The 19,213-nt window shown below is 38.3% G+C and overlaps 1 protein-coding gene across 1 annotated transcript in view; it reads left to right on the top strand.

Moving 5' to 3' along the window:
- Positions 1 to 19,213, top strand: part of VIRMA (vir like m6A methyltransferase associated) — a 191,366-nt gene that overhangs the window by 3,170 nt on the left and 168,983 nt on the right. The window contains exons 2-6 of the mRNA XM_053715207.1: positions 1,572 to 1,687; positions 4,007 to 4,093; positions 5,905 to 5,953; positions 9,813 to 9,987; positions 10,429 to 10,554. Coding sequence (XP_053571182.1) covers positions 1,572 to 1,687; positions 4,007 to 4,093; positions 5,905 to 5,953; positions 9,813 to 9,987; positions 10,429 to 10,554 — 553 coding nt within the window. The remainder of the gene's footprint in view (positions 1 to 1,571; positions 1,688 to 4,006; positions 4,094 to 5,904; positions 5,954 to 9,812; positions 9,988 to 10,428; positions 10,555 to 19,213) is intronic.

The following is a 19,213-nucleotide window of genomic DNA, read 5'->3' as shown; positions in this document are numbered from 1 at the left end:
CTTATCAATATTTGCACCTCTTATACTTAAACATATTTATATATAACCACAAATCAGTCAAGAAATGTAAAAATATAAAATACAGGACAGTAAATAAACAACTTAAAAGGATGTAAACTGTAAATACACGCTAGACATAAGGATGTAATTAATAGCAGATTTGCCTTAGAATAATAAGTGTAAAGGTTTAGTGTCTATAAAGTACTTTAGTTTCAATAAAGTAATGAGTGTAGTCATGTATGAACTAGTTTTCTATTTATCTCTGTGCAAAAAAGGGTGTGTGAAAACCCTTTTAGATAATCATATGTTCCTTACAGTCTTGTTTGGACATTTTCTTTTATTGCCTGTTTGTTTTTTCTGCCTTAATTGTCTTAAGCAGGAAAATAGATATTGAACTGCTTACAGGTAGTGAAAGCTATTGCTTGAAGGGACATGCCATTGCAAAAATAACTTTCTGTAATTCATGAGAACATGCAATTTTTCTATTACTGACCATAGATAACTGGGAGTTGCTGGGTACAACTACATTTGCATGGTTACTACAATGCTATTGTTTTTCTTCCTGTGCCTGCAGCTCTCTTTAATGCCATTCTCTTATTTTAACCCATTACAGAAACCATTTGGTAAAGCTCTGCATTTTTATACTGGGTGCCACCATCTTGTAGCGCGCGTATTGTATCACGTGACAGAAGCAGTGCCCTTTCACTGATCAGTGTTGTGACTGACTTTCTGACCTAGGTTTATCATGCACAGCAGAAAGCAGAGGTTTTACACATTTTCAGTTATTTTTGTACACAGTTTGAAAGTTACATAACAAATATAAAAAAAAAAATGTCAGAAATAAAATAGAGCAATGCAGCCACTGCAAACCATACAGCTCCTGCTATGTACTCTACACTTTATAGTTAAGTGTATAATAAGGCTGGTCAAGAAGACAACAATATCACTGATCTGTGAGTCTGCACAATTGCAGCAAGATGTTAATCTTAATCTCTTGTTATAACATTCAGACTGCTGATATGTTAGTCTATTGGAAAACAACAAAAGTGCATTGTAATTACAAGTTGTTTATTGTTCCTCTAAACTAAAGGGACATGAAACCCATTTTTTTTCTTTTATAAGCCAGATAGATCATACAATGTTAAACAACTTTCAAATTTGCTTCATTCTCCTGCTATCCTTTGTTGAAGGAGCAGACATGCACTACTGTGAGCTAGCTAAAAGCCAATGACAAGAGGCATATATGTGCAGCACCAATCAGCAATTTCTGAGCCTACCTAGGTATACTTTTCAATAAATGATACAAAGAGAACAAAACAAATTTGATAACAGAAATTAATTGTAAAGTTATTTAAAATTGCATTCTCTGTCTAATACTAAAAGAAAAAATGGGTTTCAAGTCCCTTTAAGCATCAATTTGCTCTGTAACTACTAACTTCTGAGCTACATTTTCAAACTTAATTTCTGGGAGATGTTTTAATGGCTATAACATCCTTTCACATCTAAATCTTTGCTTGCATGTGTGCAATAAAGATATTCATTGAAAGTGACAACTTTATTGGCTATTTTAGCAGGGCAGTAATGTGGATGTAGTCCGATTTCCCTGTGTTGTTTACATCAATGAGGTCCGTGTCATCCCACCAGGAGTACGAGCACACAGTAACCTGCCAGACAGCAAGGCTTATGGGTAAGTTTTCTTTCATAATTATTTAAACAGAAAATAATTATACAGGCCAGTCAGTTATAGATTTTATATGTGTATCATTCAAGTTTATTGGCAAACATTAAGAAATTGCATAATTAAGTAAGAATGGTATATCGCTATAAGACCAAGTTCAAAATCATAACTAGTTTAAAGTTATTGAGATGTATTGAGGTATGTCAGGGGTGGATTGTACTTTTTATGAAAGGCTCAAACTGATATACTTCAAGAATGTTCTCCTTTGTGAAAAGCCAAATTGATCTGAAAGACCAAAGAATAAGAACAAGAACTGAGCCATTGTTTGCTACTGTTTTAAACATTCTTCTGCTGTAAATAAGTCTTTGTAACAATGTTATACAAAAAGTGCACAAGACGCATGCTTGCTCTGTAGCTTATCTCTCTATGCTTTCGTAGAAAGGAACCAGGTTACAACAAAGGCTGCAAACACAGTGGTACATTTGGTGATAATAGAAGTAAATAAATATTATTCGCCATTTAAATCCATAAAGTTTAATTTTGACTTCCATGTCTGATTAACATAAGCTAAACATGGTGTGGTATGTAAAAATAGGCATCATTTCACCGTAACCACTTAACTACAGATTTGGTCTTCATCTCCACAATGCTTTTAGTGCAGACGATGAGCACATATCATACCGGGGCAGCTTTTGGAGGTTATCACCCCCCCTTGACACACACACCCACACTGGAAAACTATGAGGGGGCCAAGGGTATTATCAAAGCTGAGGGAACCTGGGAATGCCAGTGATGTCACCACGCATGAGTGTGGTGACCATACAAAGACCTATATTTTTTTCAAGCGTCAGGCTGCCTTACTAAACTTAATGGAGCTCAATCTCCGTTCATTTAAGCATTATAAACCCACAACCTCACCAATGGTGTGTGTCTTGGAGGTTAAAGTATAAACACAATTTAAAATAAATAAAAGTAAACTGTTTTAAACATACTTTACACATATATTCTTATAACAGGCCATAAAAAAGGGCTAGATACCCCCATGACCCCTTATTATAAAGCCCATACGCCCCTTTTTTTTTCTTTTCTTTTTTTTTCTTTTCTTTTTTTTAAAGTCAGTGTATGCATTTTAATATCCAGGTGATAACTGTGGTAACATTTATGACCTATCAGGAATAAATACCTAGGTAGACTCTTAAGCAGCAAAATCCTACTGGGAGCTGTCTGGTGATTGGTGGCTACACACATGCCTCTTGTCAGTGGCTGTGCAAATGTTTCTCATTTGTACAGGTTAAACACACAGTTATAGGCAATAAATAGTGCTAAAATAAAATGCTCTAGCATATTAGAGAATTTACTTTTTGCACTTATATGTTCCTTTAACACACAAAAATTAATTATAAGTGCAATTTTATGTATTATTCCATATCAAATAATTTTCCTACTTATGATGGACAAATTCAAAAGATGTGTTTTTTATATAAATTCTTTTATTAATAGAGAATCTGTGCACATTTTACAACAACATTGTATCAAGCAAATAATGAGTTTTTACAAGTATTACATTTCTTGTTCAGTAACACAGACTCTAGCGTTTTATTTAAACTGAAAGTAACTAGGTATAACTAAAAGTAAAAATAACAAATATAACGTGTCCAATCTCAGAGTGTTGGTTATAATGGTATTATGAGTTACAGTGATATCACAATATTAGCACTAAATACTACAAACTTTGTTTCCCAGTAAGTTCCCAATTACCTTTTAGGAATTAGTTATGATCCTATTATATTCATCCCAGATTTCTTGTAACATAATGACGCATTCCGTGCTCTTAAAAGCGGAATATTCCTCCAATTCCAACAGCTCAGCGACCTTAGCTCTCCACATTCCCAAAGAGGGAATGTCCTTCGTCTTCCAACATCTAGCTATTAACATTTTAACGCTATTGGTAAATATCCAAAATAGGGGAAGAAGAGATTTAGAGGGCAGTTGGGTAGACTTGTTCAATAACCATATCTGGGGATCAGGTGGTATAGCAACTTGGAAGATTGTTTCAACTTCATGTATTACCTCATACCAATAATGATTTATTTGAGAACACCACCACCACCACATGTGTCCCATTCCGCTCCCCACATGGCCACATCTCCAAAAAGATGTGTTTTTTAATATTTTAAGAATTACACTTTATTTTATGAAAGTTATTTCCCCATACACTTTTTGCATGTTCCATATTTTATTTCTATTTTAATTCATTATTTTATATTCTTGTTATTTAATAACTTTATTCTTTATGCAACTCCATAGTAACAGTACTTCTGTTTTCAGGGAGACCTCACCTCACACGTTTCATCTGGACTTATTCTTTAACAATGTCACTAAGCCTAGTGCAACAGTGTTTGACAGGCTTGGGAGGTAAGTACCCTATGGTCAGATTAGAGTGTGGTATCTTAATACTTTCACAATGTTTAAATGTTGTGCAACAGAAGAAATATAATGGTGACTTGCAGTAAGGGCTATTTATTACTTCAGGATCCTAAAGCATTTCCCTTGGTTGTCCTGGTAAGGAATTCCATGAACTGATGTTTTCATTAAAAATAATATTAACTGAAATTTAGATGCCCCCCCCCCGATCATGAATGAATTTATAACACTAGAGACAAGTCATGAGTTTTGAAATAGATGGGCTGTATCAATTGAGGTTGTATGTCATTGTGAACCCTTTTGTAGCCAAAGATGGAAAACATAACTTGTCTTGACTGACAAATCAAATCATAAAGTCATTTCTTTTTTTTATGTACTTTAAAATATAAGTTGATTTCCTTACGTAAAACACAGCTCCATCTCAAATTACTATCTAAAAATAAATTGAGTATTTCTTCCTTTTTATCTGCTTTTATTTTTAGGCCAGTAGTACTAAACCACCTCTGTGTCCTACTGGGTTCTTCATAAACAATTATTTCCAGAATATAAACAGTTTTAACTTAATCTTTTTCATACATAAAATTATGTTTAAGTTAATATAATTATGAATTTAAATTTCCCCTTTAAAGTAGATAGAGCCTTATTTATACTATACATATTATTTTGTAGCAGCTGTTTCTAACCACGTGAATACTTTTGACTTCCATGTCTAAGTATATCCCTGTCTGAGCACACATGATTCATTAAATGGTTCAGGTACTTTTCATAAAGTGATATGATATAAATGATAACCCTATGGATGGTTTTAAACCAGTAGTTCTCGAGGAAATGCAAAAGGAATGTATCCGATTTAAAAGATATTTAGAACTACTGGTATATAAGAGATAGAAAACCACAAACAAAGAAAGTTCCCAATGTCTTTCAATGGTTACTTGTAAGTATTTGTTGTCATATGAAAAATGGCCACATAATCTATTTCAAAGTAAATGTATACTCACATTACCAATACATAAAGTGACCGTGGCCTCCTTAGAGAACCCAGCCGTCATAAAGGGACATTACAGCCAAAATCGGAATCCACATGGATGCATTTAAGTTTTGAATAGAAGCATTTTAGTAATATACACGTATTAGCAAAAATGCTTCTATTAAAAGCTATAGCTGTTTCAAAAGTGTATTTAAGTATGCACCGTGCACCAGCATTTTAAACACACCACATATTCAGAGAGCCTAAGGTACTTGTACCATCTTGTAATGACTCAATTTGTTGATTCCTGACATGATACAAGAACCACTGGCGCTCTGAGCAGCTGCAGTATATAAAATGCTGGTGCAATGAGAATATCTAGCTATGCTTCACAATCACGTGGAGAGAAAAATGTTAGCAATAATTAGCAATACATTTTGACTGGCTTGTCCCTAATACATCAAAGGTTTTGTTGTCCAAAGCAGTAACAAACACCACTAAATGCTAAAAACTTTCTGTTACATTCCTCCTTGAAGGGCTGCACTGATCAAGCACTGTAGAAACCACGGCATTCAGCCGATACACACCGGATGCTCACTCCCAAAGCCCGGTCATGACGGAGCCAATCACTGGTCTCTGTGCTGACTCCAATCAGAAACAAAAGTAGAAAAAGGGCACACAGCTATAAAACATAACTTTTATTCCAATCCATGTAGGATAAAACATATTCCTTAAAAGTTTCTGCAGTCAAAGAAACGGCTAGCCATTTGCAAACAGAAAGCCACAATAATATGTTTTTGTACAAATTTCATTTCTTTCCTTTCTTTTTCTATAGCTTGGAGTATGATGAGAACAATTCTATCATCTTTCGTCCAAATGCAAAGGTAACTAAAGGTTTTAATAACTCGTGTACAATTTGTTTCAGAAGAATGTTTTAGTATTGTTTTATAAATATACCTAAGCAAAAAATAACCATAGACCACTAAAAAAAGTTTTATTAGAAAATGACACTGATGGGTATGGTTTTATGTAGATGGAACTTAAAGGGACATCATAGTGCAATAATAAAATGTTAAAATCTGTTACAAAATGTTATTATTGCGCTGTTTGAGTGCTGCTGAGTTGTGTTATGCCTACTCTGGACTGGCAATGTGTACTGCAAGACTTGTATGGACTTTAACTGTGTGTTTAATCTAGTTGTGGTGTTTAAACACTTGAATGCATACTTTTTCCCCGATGCTTTAGAAAGTTTTATAATTGTATTATTATTCCCCCTTCTTAACCAAAAATGAGTTACATGTCAACACTATTAGCTTAGCTCCGTGACTTGGGCCAGTCACTGGAGGGTTTAATAAATTCCATAAGTCATGGATGGAGTTAAAGGGACATGAAACCCCAAAAAAATATTTCATGATTTAGATAGAACATACAATTTTAAACAACTTTCCAGTTTACTTCTATTATCAAATCTGTTTCATTCTCTTGGTATCATTTGTTGAAGGAGCAGCAATGCACTGCTGGTTTCTAACTGAACACATGAGTGAGCCAATGACAATTATTTATATATATATATATATATATATATATATATATGCAGCCACCAATCTGCAGCTAGAACCTAGGTTCTATGCTGCTCATGAGCTTACCTAGATAAACCATTCAGCAAAGGATAACAAGAGAAGGAAGCAAATTAAATAATAGCAGTAAATTGGAAAGTTGTTTAAAATGGCATGCTCTTTGTAAATCCATTAAAGAAAAAAATTTTGGTTTCATGTCCCTTTAACCCCTTAATGACAACTGACGTACCAGGTACGTCATGCAAAAACTAACAGTTAATGACAATAGACGTACCTGGTACGTCAGTTGTCTAACAGAGTGCTGGAAGTGATCACAATCGCTTCCAGCAGCTCTGAGGATATTGCAGTGATGCCTCGATATGGAGGCATCCTGCAATACCCCTTTACAAGCCTCCGATGCAGAAAGAGCCCCTCTGTGGCCCTCTCTGCACCGGTAGCGATGGTGCTGTTGTCCTGATGGGAGAAAGCGCCAATGCACGTGAATGGGGTACTCGCGCGCGTGCATTAGCCACACTGACACCAATGAATTAGGGCTGAAAGGCAGATAAAGTAAAAAAATAAATAAATTAAAACGATCTGGGAGGGGGGTGGTGGTATTGTGGGGGGCTGCTACACTACAGAAAGAGTTTTAAGTTAAAAACAAAATAAAGATACTTTGGTTTTTGGGGCCAAACTGGGTACTGGCAGACAGCTGCCAGTACCCAAGATGGCGGTAATTAGGTAGGGGAGAGGGTTAGAGAGCTGGAGGTGGAGATCAGGGAGGTTTTGGCTAAGGCAGGGGTCTATCACAGCTAAAATATTTTATTATTTTTATTTAAAAAAAAATAAACTCTTTTATTTAGTACTGGCAGGCTTTCTGCCAGTACTTAAGATGGCGGGAACAATTGTGGGGTGGGGGAGGGAAGAGAGCTGTTTGGGAGGGATCAGGGGGTGGGATGTGTCAGGTGGGAGGCTGATCTCTAAAATTAACCCTGCAAGCTCCCTACAAGCTACCTAATTTAACCCCTTCACTGATGGCCATAATAGCACAAGCTGTTTGTAAATAATTTCAGTGAGAAACCTAAAATTGTGAAAAATGTTAAGGTTTTTTTTTTTAATTATTTGGTGGCATAAAATATACCAAAATGGGCCTTGATCAATACTTGGGGTTGTCTACTACACTACACTAAAGCTAAAATTAACCCTACAAGCTCCCTAATTAACCCCTTCACTCCTGGGCATAAAACACGTGTGGTGTGCAGCGGCATTTAGCGGCCTTCTAATTACCAAAAAGCAACCCCAAAGCCATATAAGTCTGTTATTTCTGAAAAAAGGGGATCCCAGAGAAGCATTTACAACCATTTGTGCCATAATTGCAGAAGCTGTTTGTAAATAATTTCAGTGGGAAACCTAAAGTTTGTGACAAAATTTGTGAAAAAGTGAACTCTTTTTTTTTTTTTTTTTTTATCGCATTTGGCGGTGAAATGGTGGCATGAAATTTACCAAAATGGGCCTAGATCAATACTTTGGGTTGTCTTCTAAAAAAAAATATATACATGTCAAGGGATATTCAGGTATTCCTGACAGATATCAGGGTTCCAATGTAACTAGCGCTAATTTTGAAAAAAAAAGTGGTTTGGAAATAGCAAAGTGCTACTTGTATTTATTGCCCCATACATTGCAAAAAAGCAAAGAACATGTAAACATTGGGTATTTCTAAACTCAGGACAAAATTTAGAAACTATTTAGCATAGGTGTTTTTTGGTGATTGTAGATGTGTAACATATTTTGGGGATCAAAGTTAGAAAAAGTGTGTGTTTTTTTCCATTTTTTCCTCATATTTTATAATTTTTTTTTTAGTAAACTATAAGATATGATGAAAATAATGGTATCTTTAGAAAGTCCATTTAATGGCGAGAAAAACAGTATATAATATGTGTGGGTACAGTAAATGAGTAAGAGGAAAATTACAGTTAAACACAAACACAGCAGAAATGTAAAAATAGCCATTGTCATTAAGGGTAAGAAAATTGAAAAATGGTCCGGTCATTAAGGGGTTAAGCTATTAATTTTGACATCTAACTCATTTACTGCTAATATTGGAAAAGCAGTTAGAGCTGAATACGAAAGGGTCAGTTGAGGGTTTAATAAATCCCATGTCGTATTCAGCTCTAACGGCTTTTCTTGCATTTTCAGCATATGCAGGAATACCACACCACTTAATGGTGAGGACTTCAAGTGAAGCTCTAGTTAAGTTTTTTGTTTTGTTTCTAAGGGCCCAAAAAGCTAAAGCTCCCCACTATGGTGAGATGATCTAACAAGTCACGTCAGTACTGCAAGGTCTCTCAAAGAATTTATAAAAGCCAAGTTCCAGCTCCATAACTATTTATCTCGCTATGCAGAGTTCTGGGTGTAAAGGAGATACACCGAATGTAATATAATGCTGAAAAAAGCCACCATTGATTCTGCTGATTTCTCTTCATGCTGGCAAGTTTTTGATCATTAGGCCCTTAGTCTTGCATCAATTTTAGCTACACATTAATTAGCTACAATTGAACTCTAAAATTTTTAAAAAGTGGTCTGTTACTTTGGATTAGAATGTTTTATACTGTGTGTGTCAAGTTAAAGCACTGTGGACTATATGTTTTGCTTTTAAAGTACTGCAGGATTTTAGTAACCCATATCCCCTTCTAAGTATTGTGATTGTAATTGGAGGTTATATTTCAGCACCTGTTTGGGTGCTTTCACAGATGTTCTCCTCCCAGGGGCTCTTTTTTTAATTTCCATGCAGGTGGGTAGTATCAGATGTTAAACTGTCCCATAATGAGAGCACATTCCTAGGTGCAAAGTCTTATTGAAATGAACAGATAAATCATTTTTAATTGGTGATTTTGTGGGGGCCAGAAAACAAGGTACTCTACTTCCTATAGATTATACATTAGTATCTTAGTAGTGCCTCAATTTAGAGGCTGTTTAGCTTGATTGTATATTTATTGTAAAAGAATAAACGTTTTTATGGAGTTTCCTTTTATTTGTATGCAGTATTGTAAAGTCATGTATGATTTACACAGCTTCCATGATGCAGCAGATACATTGATAATAACCTGACAGAAAAAGTATATTTTACTTTTGTAGAGTGCTGTATTGTGTCAATACTAATCAGAATCTACATTTATACCTGTAACAGGTCAATACAGATGGGCTTGTGCTGAAGGGCTGGTACAGCTGTCTGACTCTGGCTGTCTATGGATCAGTAGACAGAGTGATTGTTAGTCATGAAAGAGAGTCACCTCCACCACCCCCACCTCCACCCCCACCACCCCAGCATCAGCAGATTGGGCTGAAAAGAAATCCCAAACATGGTATGTAGCAAATATTGTTTTCTGCTGAAATACAACCTTACAAAAATAGTTTTCCTTTGTTGCATTCACAGAAGCTAAACTAAGATACAGGGTGGGAGGGAAGGGAGAGTGTGTTCCATGACTGCACCTTACGTTCCTACGCTACAGAATAGTGTGGGTACTGCAAGGAACGTGTGCAGCTTATGTAGCAACTTCACTCAAAGCACCGACTAATTTGAGCCCATGCGATTAAGGATTTGGTGTTTTGGGGCAGGGATAATGTGGTTAGCAGTTGTTATGTAGACCTGTGTGTTTAAAAACTAGCTTATTTTAATAGCTCATAATAATTTGTTATGGGAATTGTATTCATCTGTACAAAAATGTTCAAAATACTTTGTAATTATTTTTTTATTTATTTTTTGCTAATTGCCTGTGACTGTATTTATTCTCATCCATTTTCAGTTGAAGAGGAGAAAGAAGAGCAATTCAATGGCAGTCCACCAAGACCTCAGCCAAGAGGGCCCAGAACTCCCCCGGGCCCTCCACCACCTGATGATGATGAAGAGGATGAGCCCATGCAAGCCTCAGGTAAACACAGAAATGGGGATTGTATCAGCTTCAAAAGCTAATATGGACTATCTGTTTATGTTGTTCACCTGCAGCCAAATAATGTTTTCTTGGGTAACCTTTATATGTACCATCAGGAATATGTGTAAGCACTATACAGGAAGGCAAACCACACGTGAGAAAATAAGCAATTCAGTTACTTCCTAACCTAAGAATAGAGTCAGGAGGTGGGTGGGGAGATACAAAGAATAGCCATGTGTGGAATGAGAGCGTAGACCATGTGATAAGATAAGGAAAATAAGAGCACATTGTCGTAATCCAAGCGTTAAAGGGACAGTAAATGTATTTCTTTCTAATGACACGGTGAGTCCACAGATCATCTCTAATTACTATTGGGAAAATCACTCCTGGCCAGCAGGAGGAGGCAAAGAGCACCACAGCAAAGCTGTTAAGTATCACCTCCCTTCCCTCCAACCCCAGTCATTCTCTTTGCCTATGTTAAAAGCAAGGTGGTGGTAAAGTTTAGGTGTCTGAAAGAAGATTCTTCAATCAAAATTTTATTATTTTGAAGCAGAGCAAGTTTGTTCTGCTCCTTCCTGGGGTTTAGCCGTAGTCCATGTCAGTCTCTTCAGTAGAGCAGTGGTGGCTTTTAAGCAATTGGGAACTTGTGGGGTATAATCGTCACTGCGCCCCCCAAATAGTTGTTGCTGTCCTATCCTGAAAGCCTGATTAGGATTGGTCAGTCTTTCCTAATTTTCCCACGGGTCCATGTGAGGGAGATGACCTCTCATTTCAAGTGAGCTTCCCTGCCGGTCAGATTGATCTTCAGGTAAGTGCCTAGTTTTTATTTTCTTGGAATGGAGAATATGGCATTTTATTAGTTAAGTCTGTTTCTTTCTAATGACACGGCGAGTCCACGGATCATCATCAATTACTGTTGGGAATATCACTCCTGGCCAGCAGGAGGCAGCAAAGAGCACCACAGCAGAGCTGTTAAGTATCCCTTCTCTTCCCACAAACCCCAGTCATTCTCTTTGCCTAGCTAGCAGAGCAAGATTGTCGGCTCTGGGTTCAAATGAACACCTTTATTGTGTATACCGGTTTCGGCTGTTGTATGTAGCGTGGAACACGCTCCATTCTTTGTGATCTAGTGCTCTGCCTTTTTTATTCAGTAGTAATGCGGAGCGGCGCCATTTCTTTTTCGTCTGGTTCCAACCTTGTGACCCCACCTTCTTTCCTCAATACGGAATGGAGAGGCGCCATATTGCAGTAATAAGAGTTCTGAGCAGCGATTTTTGTCGGGTGCAAGCTTTATAGCAAAGGAAGCTAGAGAGGGCTAAGTCACTTTATAATTAAGAGTGTTCTGTTTTACATTCCAAAATGTGTGCCCAAAGTCAGTTATCTGTAATTTCACTGCACATTACATCAGAGCGTGTATTAAACAGAGCTGTGACTCTTGTTCCACTGGCATGTTTCAGTAAAAGCATTTTTTTTTTTTTTTTCCGATTTCAAAGAGCTTTATTAGGAAAATGTATGTTTTACAGTAAATATGAAATCATCATATCAAACATAATGTAGGTACATAAACAGTTACTGCATATTACTGATTGAGTTGTAAAACCATGTCCTTTGCTGTGTTCCCACACGTCCAGCAGATCATAATTATTATAAGACTATATTATAAGCTTGAGAAACGGTAAATGAAGATCTGGTAAACTAACAATCAAGTTATGAGTGGAGGAAAGATATTCCTGCGTTTTAAGAATATTATTTGAACTCATAGACAGGGCATGTGGGCTGTGCATACTAAACGCTCTTTTTATATCCCAGTTGGAGAGACCTCTTTTGGATCTCACAGCAAAAAGGAGATTCAGAAACGGAAATGTTGGGGTTAACTTGCTGATACCTAGTGTGTAACAGGTTATATGAGTCTTGTATAATTAGTCAAACTCGGTATGAATAGTTACACAAAAATAACAAAAACTGTTGCGAAAAACCAGAACTCTATTAAATGATGTGAATTACAACCACATCTTTACAGATAGGTACTTATTTTTACCTTCAGAAATGCAATGATTTACTACCCCTTCTTTTGCCTCACATGTGAATGGTAAATGAGCCGGAGCTGAGCCCTGCTAGATGAGTATGGCAAATCCTCATAATAGTTTAGCAGCAGTGTCTACACATTCTATGTAGGAACCTGTCCCACACCGCCACGGCCGCTAGCGGTATAGGAAGAGATTGAGCTAAAATATTCAGCGTGTTTTAATGGCCATGGGATTGCCACATATAGATATATATATAAAATGCGTTTAGGGCAACACAGATTATAATGATGTGTCATGCAACAAAAAGCATTATGAGGCACTAGCTCCGACATTGCAATAATAAGTATGAGTTACATAATGGGAACAGTATGGTATGGGGACTTTAAATAACATTCTGTCAGCCTGTCTACAAACTAAGCATAACGAACATATTGAAATTACCTAAAGGAACTTAACGTACAAGTAAAATCTAAATAAAGCGGTACAGTACACTTGATTTTTCAAATTTTAACGGCTGATAGTTAGACATATTACCTTCTTAACCCTAAGGAGTTATTTAAATCGGATATTGAATTTTACTTATATGCGTATTTGACACCCTTATGTACCATGAAGTGTCAATTGTCGCAGGGAGAGTGTTCCATTTCTCCATGGGGACCCGCAAAGCATGTGGAAATCTGAACACAGTCATGTATTTTATTAATGCTGAGCCAATGGCTCCCCCATGGCACCCCCCAAGACCCTGGGGCATCCGCCCAGACCCATTTCTCAGAAAGGATGAAGTCAGTGTTCTCGCTGTGTCAGGAGGATTCCATAAGTATGGTGCATTAGAAATAAGTCCCTGCACATCTTTAATGTTGTCATGGTCTTGTTTAGTCTCTGCGGTTTGGGTTGGGAATGTATGCTGAACAGGCATCCAACTAGAGTTGAGGACAGGTTATTTGTAATCCAGGATGTCCGATGGTGAGTGAAAGAGTTTCTTCGTGGGTTTTTATTTTTTAGCGGTCACCACCAACTCGCTGTCTCCATGTCGCATTGTAGGCATGAGGGAAAGCACGCCAAGAGGGTCAGACTGGTAAAATTCCCCTGCCAACTGTTTACTGGGTTCTGCGACCCTCCTGGGCCCAAAAGGTAGGTCACACTCCGGGATCTTTGATTGCAAAGGCAGTGGTTGCTTCAGAATTACAGGTGGAACTTTCTGCATAAGATAGAGAAGATCCTGCTCTGATGGAGTCTTGTCTATTAGTTGCTGGAATAATGCTTCTAATTTAAACAGTGTACAGTCTAGCAATGTTAGGGTTTTGTCGCTCTTCGTGTCTGTTACAATAGCCGCCATTTTCCTTTTCAGTAATCTGAAGTATGCAACAGGCAAACTCTGCCAGGAAGGCAAGAAAAAAAACAAAAAAAAATAAAAATGATGTTGACTAACGATCGAAGTAGTAAGATGGGTTTATCCTGAGTTCGGTTCTGATTGATCACCAGGAGGGGAACGCTGCCTGTGAGATCACCGCTATTACAGGCCTCAATTGTCCATTTCCAGCCCTGGGGTCATACGTACAGCTAAAGGTAGATGTGTTAATCTATGTAGTGCTTAGGAGCACAAATTATATTGATTGGTTATCAGATGCTGTATTTGTGAGTTGATATTAAGCGGCTTATAACCCACTCTCCCAGAGCTCCAGAAAATGCGGCTACACAGAGCCGCTGCTTGGACACGCCCCAGTAAAAGCATTTTTATGTCTGAGAGCAAGCACGTTATTCAGAACCTTCCTTGCATCATGTCCTTCATGGGCATCCGTGCATTATTGGTTTACTATATCTGTAATCACAATGTACATTGTTTATATTGGATTTCCTTCACCTAAGGAAATTCTATTTTATTTTCTGTGAATAATTTTCCTTTCTAGTATGGAACAGAGCTCTGTTCCTAAATACATAATTCTTAAAGTGACAGTGTCAGTTTAAGTATTTTTAAATTTAATTTTTAAAAATTATTTTAGCCTCATGTCTTCCTGGATGATGCTGCTTAGGCTATGCCACAGCTTTCTCCTCAGTAGTCGCAAGCCTTTTTTTATGGTGTCACATGCAGTGCCCTGCGGTTCCTCTCAATCTCCTAGAGGAGTTATTTGCGTGCAGAATTGTCTGCCCAGGTGTGTTTTCCTATCTTAAAGGGAAATCGCAAGAGGTTATTTTATGAATTGGATAGTAAGGTTTCTGCTCAGCTTGTGACACATTTTGTCCTCCTTATAGTTTTATGAGCAGGATAGTCGGTAGCACCTGAGGGTTAAACCTCCGATTTGGACAGTGTAATTTCTTCATCTGGTACTGAAGTAGTTCTCTTCAGATTCAAGCCGGAACTCCTTTCTGTTTAGGAGGGGTTGGCTACTTGATAAACTTCGACTCTCCTGTCGTGGTTAATCCTATAGAATCTAGTGAATTCTATATTTACTAGGATTCATTTGTAAACATTTTCCTGTTTTCGACCGTATTTAGAGGGGTGGGGGATGTCCAGGATTACACCTTCACCTGTCTGTAATAGCGGTCTCCTTTAAATATCATGGTACAGCCATTGCTATTCTGGTTAGAGACCTTCAAACCTTAGTTAGGATAGAGGCTCGTTTACAAAACTTTTATGGACAAGTGCGGCTTCTTTTTGGAACGCTTTGTCTGATTCCATTTTGGAGGACTCAATAAGGAGATCAATAACAGGCTGTTAGACCAATTTTTTATTACTGTTTCTGCCTTTCGTTCCCTTGTACTTAAGGAGAAGTGTTTTCAAAGCAGGAGCAGTCCAAGTTCTCTGGGATATCCAGTCAGTCTTGGATCAGGGAAGTAGGTAAAAAAGCTGCAGCTATCATTCAGCATGAAGGTTCGCCCCAGAACAGGATTGGATCCTGTGGGGGGCAGTCTGTCTTAGTTTTTTCTCTTGCCTGGATACTAGATGTCCTAGATCCTTAAGGGGCTGTAGGTATAGTGTCCCAAGGTTACAAATTCTCCTTTCCAGGAGTAGGTTCCTCCTCTCATGTTTCTTTGTAGCCCAGATAAAGAGAGAGGCGTTCTTGAAATGTGTTCAGAATCTTCCTCCCTTGGAGGGATTGTTTCAGTTTAGGAACAGGATCTAGTTTCTTTTTCATTCTGTGCCAACTACCTTTGTCCTAATTTCGGAATTAAATGTTTAAATTTGTTTTTCGGAGTACCGTCCTTTAAAGGGACATTATACACTCATTTTTTTCTTTGCATAAATGTTTTGTAGATGATCTATTTATATAGCCCATAAAGTTTAAAAAAAATGTTTTATGAGAATACCGTCAGCTAAATACTCCAGCTTGCTCTTGTTTGTGTAATGGGTCTTTTCATATGCAAAAGAAGGGGGGGGGGGGTGTCTTATTTGCCATTTGCAGTGTGCTTTCCGACTACCTTTTTAACAGAGCTAAACTGAGAGCTTCTAAGTAAGTTTTTAAACCGTTTTATAGTGGATTTTTATATCAGTATCTGTGCATCTTATTCTTTATAGTAGTGTCTATTACATGCAGTTATATGAAAATGAGTGTATACTGTCCCTTTAAGATGGAGACTTTTTGCTCCATTCTTCTTTGGTGCTAGAGGGTCAGTTTATAACGGCATTAGATCTAAAGGATGCATATCCTCAGTTTCCCATTCAAAGGGATCATCTCAGATTTCTGAGTTTTGCTCTCCGGCTGAATGTTTTTCAGTTTTTGGGCCTATAATGGCTTTGCAACAGCTCCCAGAATTTTATAAAAGTTTTGGACCGCGATCAGTTCCGGGATTGCAGTGACGTTCTATTGGTCCAGGTGCCATATTTCGATAAACTAGATCTCATTGGAGTTTTTTTTTTTTTTCCAAGGATGGAAGTGGAACTGGTAAAGAGCTCCCTTGTCCCAGCTGCATGGTTATTCTACTTGGGAATTAATGTTTGAGAGCTCAGCAGTTCTGCATGCTCAGTCAGTGTAATGGGGATTATCCGGATGTCTTGGAGTATCTAGATCTATCGACAAGTCTCCTTTCCGTGTTTTTTTTTTCATCAAGATCTTTGGTCTCTGGACAATCGCTTTGGAGAACTTCCTAGGTGTTTGACTGCGGTCACCAGCCTGCTGGGCTGGAGAGGTGCCTGGGACTTGTTGAGAACTCGCTGGGGAATTAGCTCAAATGGTAGAGCGTTCGCTTATCATTCAAGAGGTAGCAGGTTCGCTGCTCGCATTATAACGCAGGGACTTTGGTCCTGGGAGAAGTTTGCTCTCCCCTTCATCTTTGAGGCAGATAGCGACTTTCAATGCTCTGATGGTTTGACCTCAGTGGTCTTTCGCCCATTTTAGACAGATAACATAGCCTCTGTGACTTTACATCACCTGCCAGGGAGGAACTTTAGTTCCTTAGTCACGTAGGTAGGGCATTCTGAACAGTCAGACTTCTTATCCCGGGGAAGTGGGAATCCCATCCGGGAGTGTTCTCCAGGTTATCTCCCAAATGGGGGTTTTCCAGAATTGGTTCTGCTGGGGTCTCTTCAGAACCCAGGTTTGGTTCGAGGTCAAGAGATCCTCAAGCCTTCTAATATATAATCTGGCAGTTCCTTGGAAATTCAGATTGACATATCCTCCTTCTCTGTTCTCCTTTTGCGATTCAAGTAGGAGAGAGCATTGGGTTTCTACTAGCTCCTGCGTGGCCTCGCAGGATATGGTAGGTGGATCTAGTAGATATGTCGTCTCTATCTTTGTGGAGACTTCTGCTGGGGAAGGATCTTCTGCCTCAGGAGTCCTTCTGTCATCCAAATATTGTTTCTCTGAAACTGTTTGGAGATTGTTCTCTTTTTTTTAGCTTTATCGTGGGTCGTTTGAATCGGTTCTTAAGACCACGATTCAGGGTCGTAAGCCTATCCCTAGAAATATTTTTTTATAAGATATGAAGCAGCCTATGTAGCCTAGTGGTTAGCTTTGTGCCTTACAACTCAAAGGTTGTTGGTTCGCATCCAGCTGCTGGCACTGGGTGTCTATTTTACTGGACCCCAAGGATCTTCTCTTTTATCCAGGTAGGCCTGAGAAGGGGGTTATTTGTTCGTACCCTCAAGGGTAATATTCGGCGTCTGCCATTCTGCTGCTTAAGCATGTGGCGAATGTGCCGGATGTACAATCACCTTTCAGCTCCTGGTCGGAATTGGGACTGTGTTTAAGTCAGTTGCTCCTTTAGAATCTTAACTTTGTTCTTAAAGTTTTTAGTCAGGCTTAGTTTGAGCCTACACATTTCATAGATATTAAAGGACCAATCAACACAGTAGATTTGCATAATCAACAAATGCAAGATAACAAGACAATGCAATAGCACTTAGTCTGAACTTCAAATGAGTAGTAGATTTTTTTTCTGACAAATTTAAAAGTTAGGTCTTTTTCCACTCCCCCTGTACCATGTGACAGCCATCAGCCATTCAAAAATGCATACACGTACCATGTGACAGCCATCAGCCATTCACAAATGCATACACACTTATTCTTGCACATGCTCAGTAGGAGCTGGTGACTCAAAAAGTTTAAATATAAAGACTCTGCACATTTAGATATTGGAAGTAAATTGGAAAGTTGTTTAAAATGGCATGCTCTATCTGAATCATGAAAGTTTAATTTTTATTGAGTGTCCCTTTAAGTGTTATCTTGGAGAGTTTTGTTGTTCTTCTGCTCGGAGGGTTTCTGAACTCTCAGTTTTGCAGTGTGGTTTCCTTATCTCGTATTTTGGTAGATAAGGCAGTTCTTCGAACCAGATGGTTTTCTTCCTAAGGTTGTTTCGGACAGAGATTTAAGTCCTACTCCTTCTTCTCATAAGGTTCGTTGGGTGCACAACTTAGATGTTGTGCGGGACCTTTAAATTTTCTCTACAGGCTACTAGTCACCTGTATTGTTTGTTGTTTTTCTGGTTAGACATATAGGCCAGTAAGTTTTCACCACTTCTCTTCTCTCTGGTTATGAAGTGTTTTTGTAGGGCTTATGAGCCTGCTGGACAGCAGCCTCCTGAGGGAATTACAGCTCTCTCCACTGGGGCGGTGTTCTCTTCTTGGGTCTTCAAGAAGGAGGCCTATGTGGAACATTTTTGTAAGGCGGCGATTTGGCCTTCCTTGCTCAATTTTTCTAAAGCCTATAGATTTGCTCTTTTGCCTCGACTGAGGTTTCTTCGGGAGAAAGGGTCTTCAAACAGTTTTGCCTTCTGGTTAGGTTACCTGTCTTGTCCCACCCGTATGATCTGTGTACTCTGGCTTGGGTATTAATTCCCAACAGTAATTGATGATGATCCGTGGACTCACCACATCATTAGAAAGAAAACAAAATTTATGCTTACCTGATAAATGTATTTCTTTCTAGACACGGTGAGTCCACTGCCCTCCCTGTTTTTTTTTATATAAACCTCAGGCACCTCTGCACCTTGTGTTATTTCCTTTCTCTCCTTTTCCTTCGGTCTAATGACTGGGGTTTGCGGGAAGGGAAGTGATACTTAACAGCTCTGCTGTGGTGCTCTTTGCCTCCTCCTGCTGACCAGGTGTGATATTCCCAACAGTAATTGATGATGATCCGTGGTCTCACCTTGTCAAGAAATAAAGGTAAACATAAATTTCGTTTTTTGGGACGTTAAGC

Source organism: Bombina bombina, chromosome 5, assembly GCF_027579735.1.
Source record: "Bombina bombina isolate aBomBom1 chromosome 5, aBomBom1.pri, whole genome shotgun sequence".
NCBI lineage: Eukaryota > Metazoa > Chordata > Amphibia > Anura > Bombinatoridae > Bombina > Bombina bombina.
The sequence above is the reverse complement of the archived record's forward strand: the minus strand, read 5'-3'. Positions and strand labels throughout refer to the sequence as shown.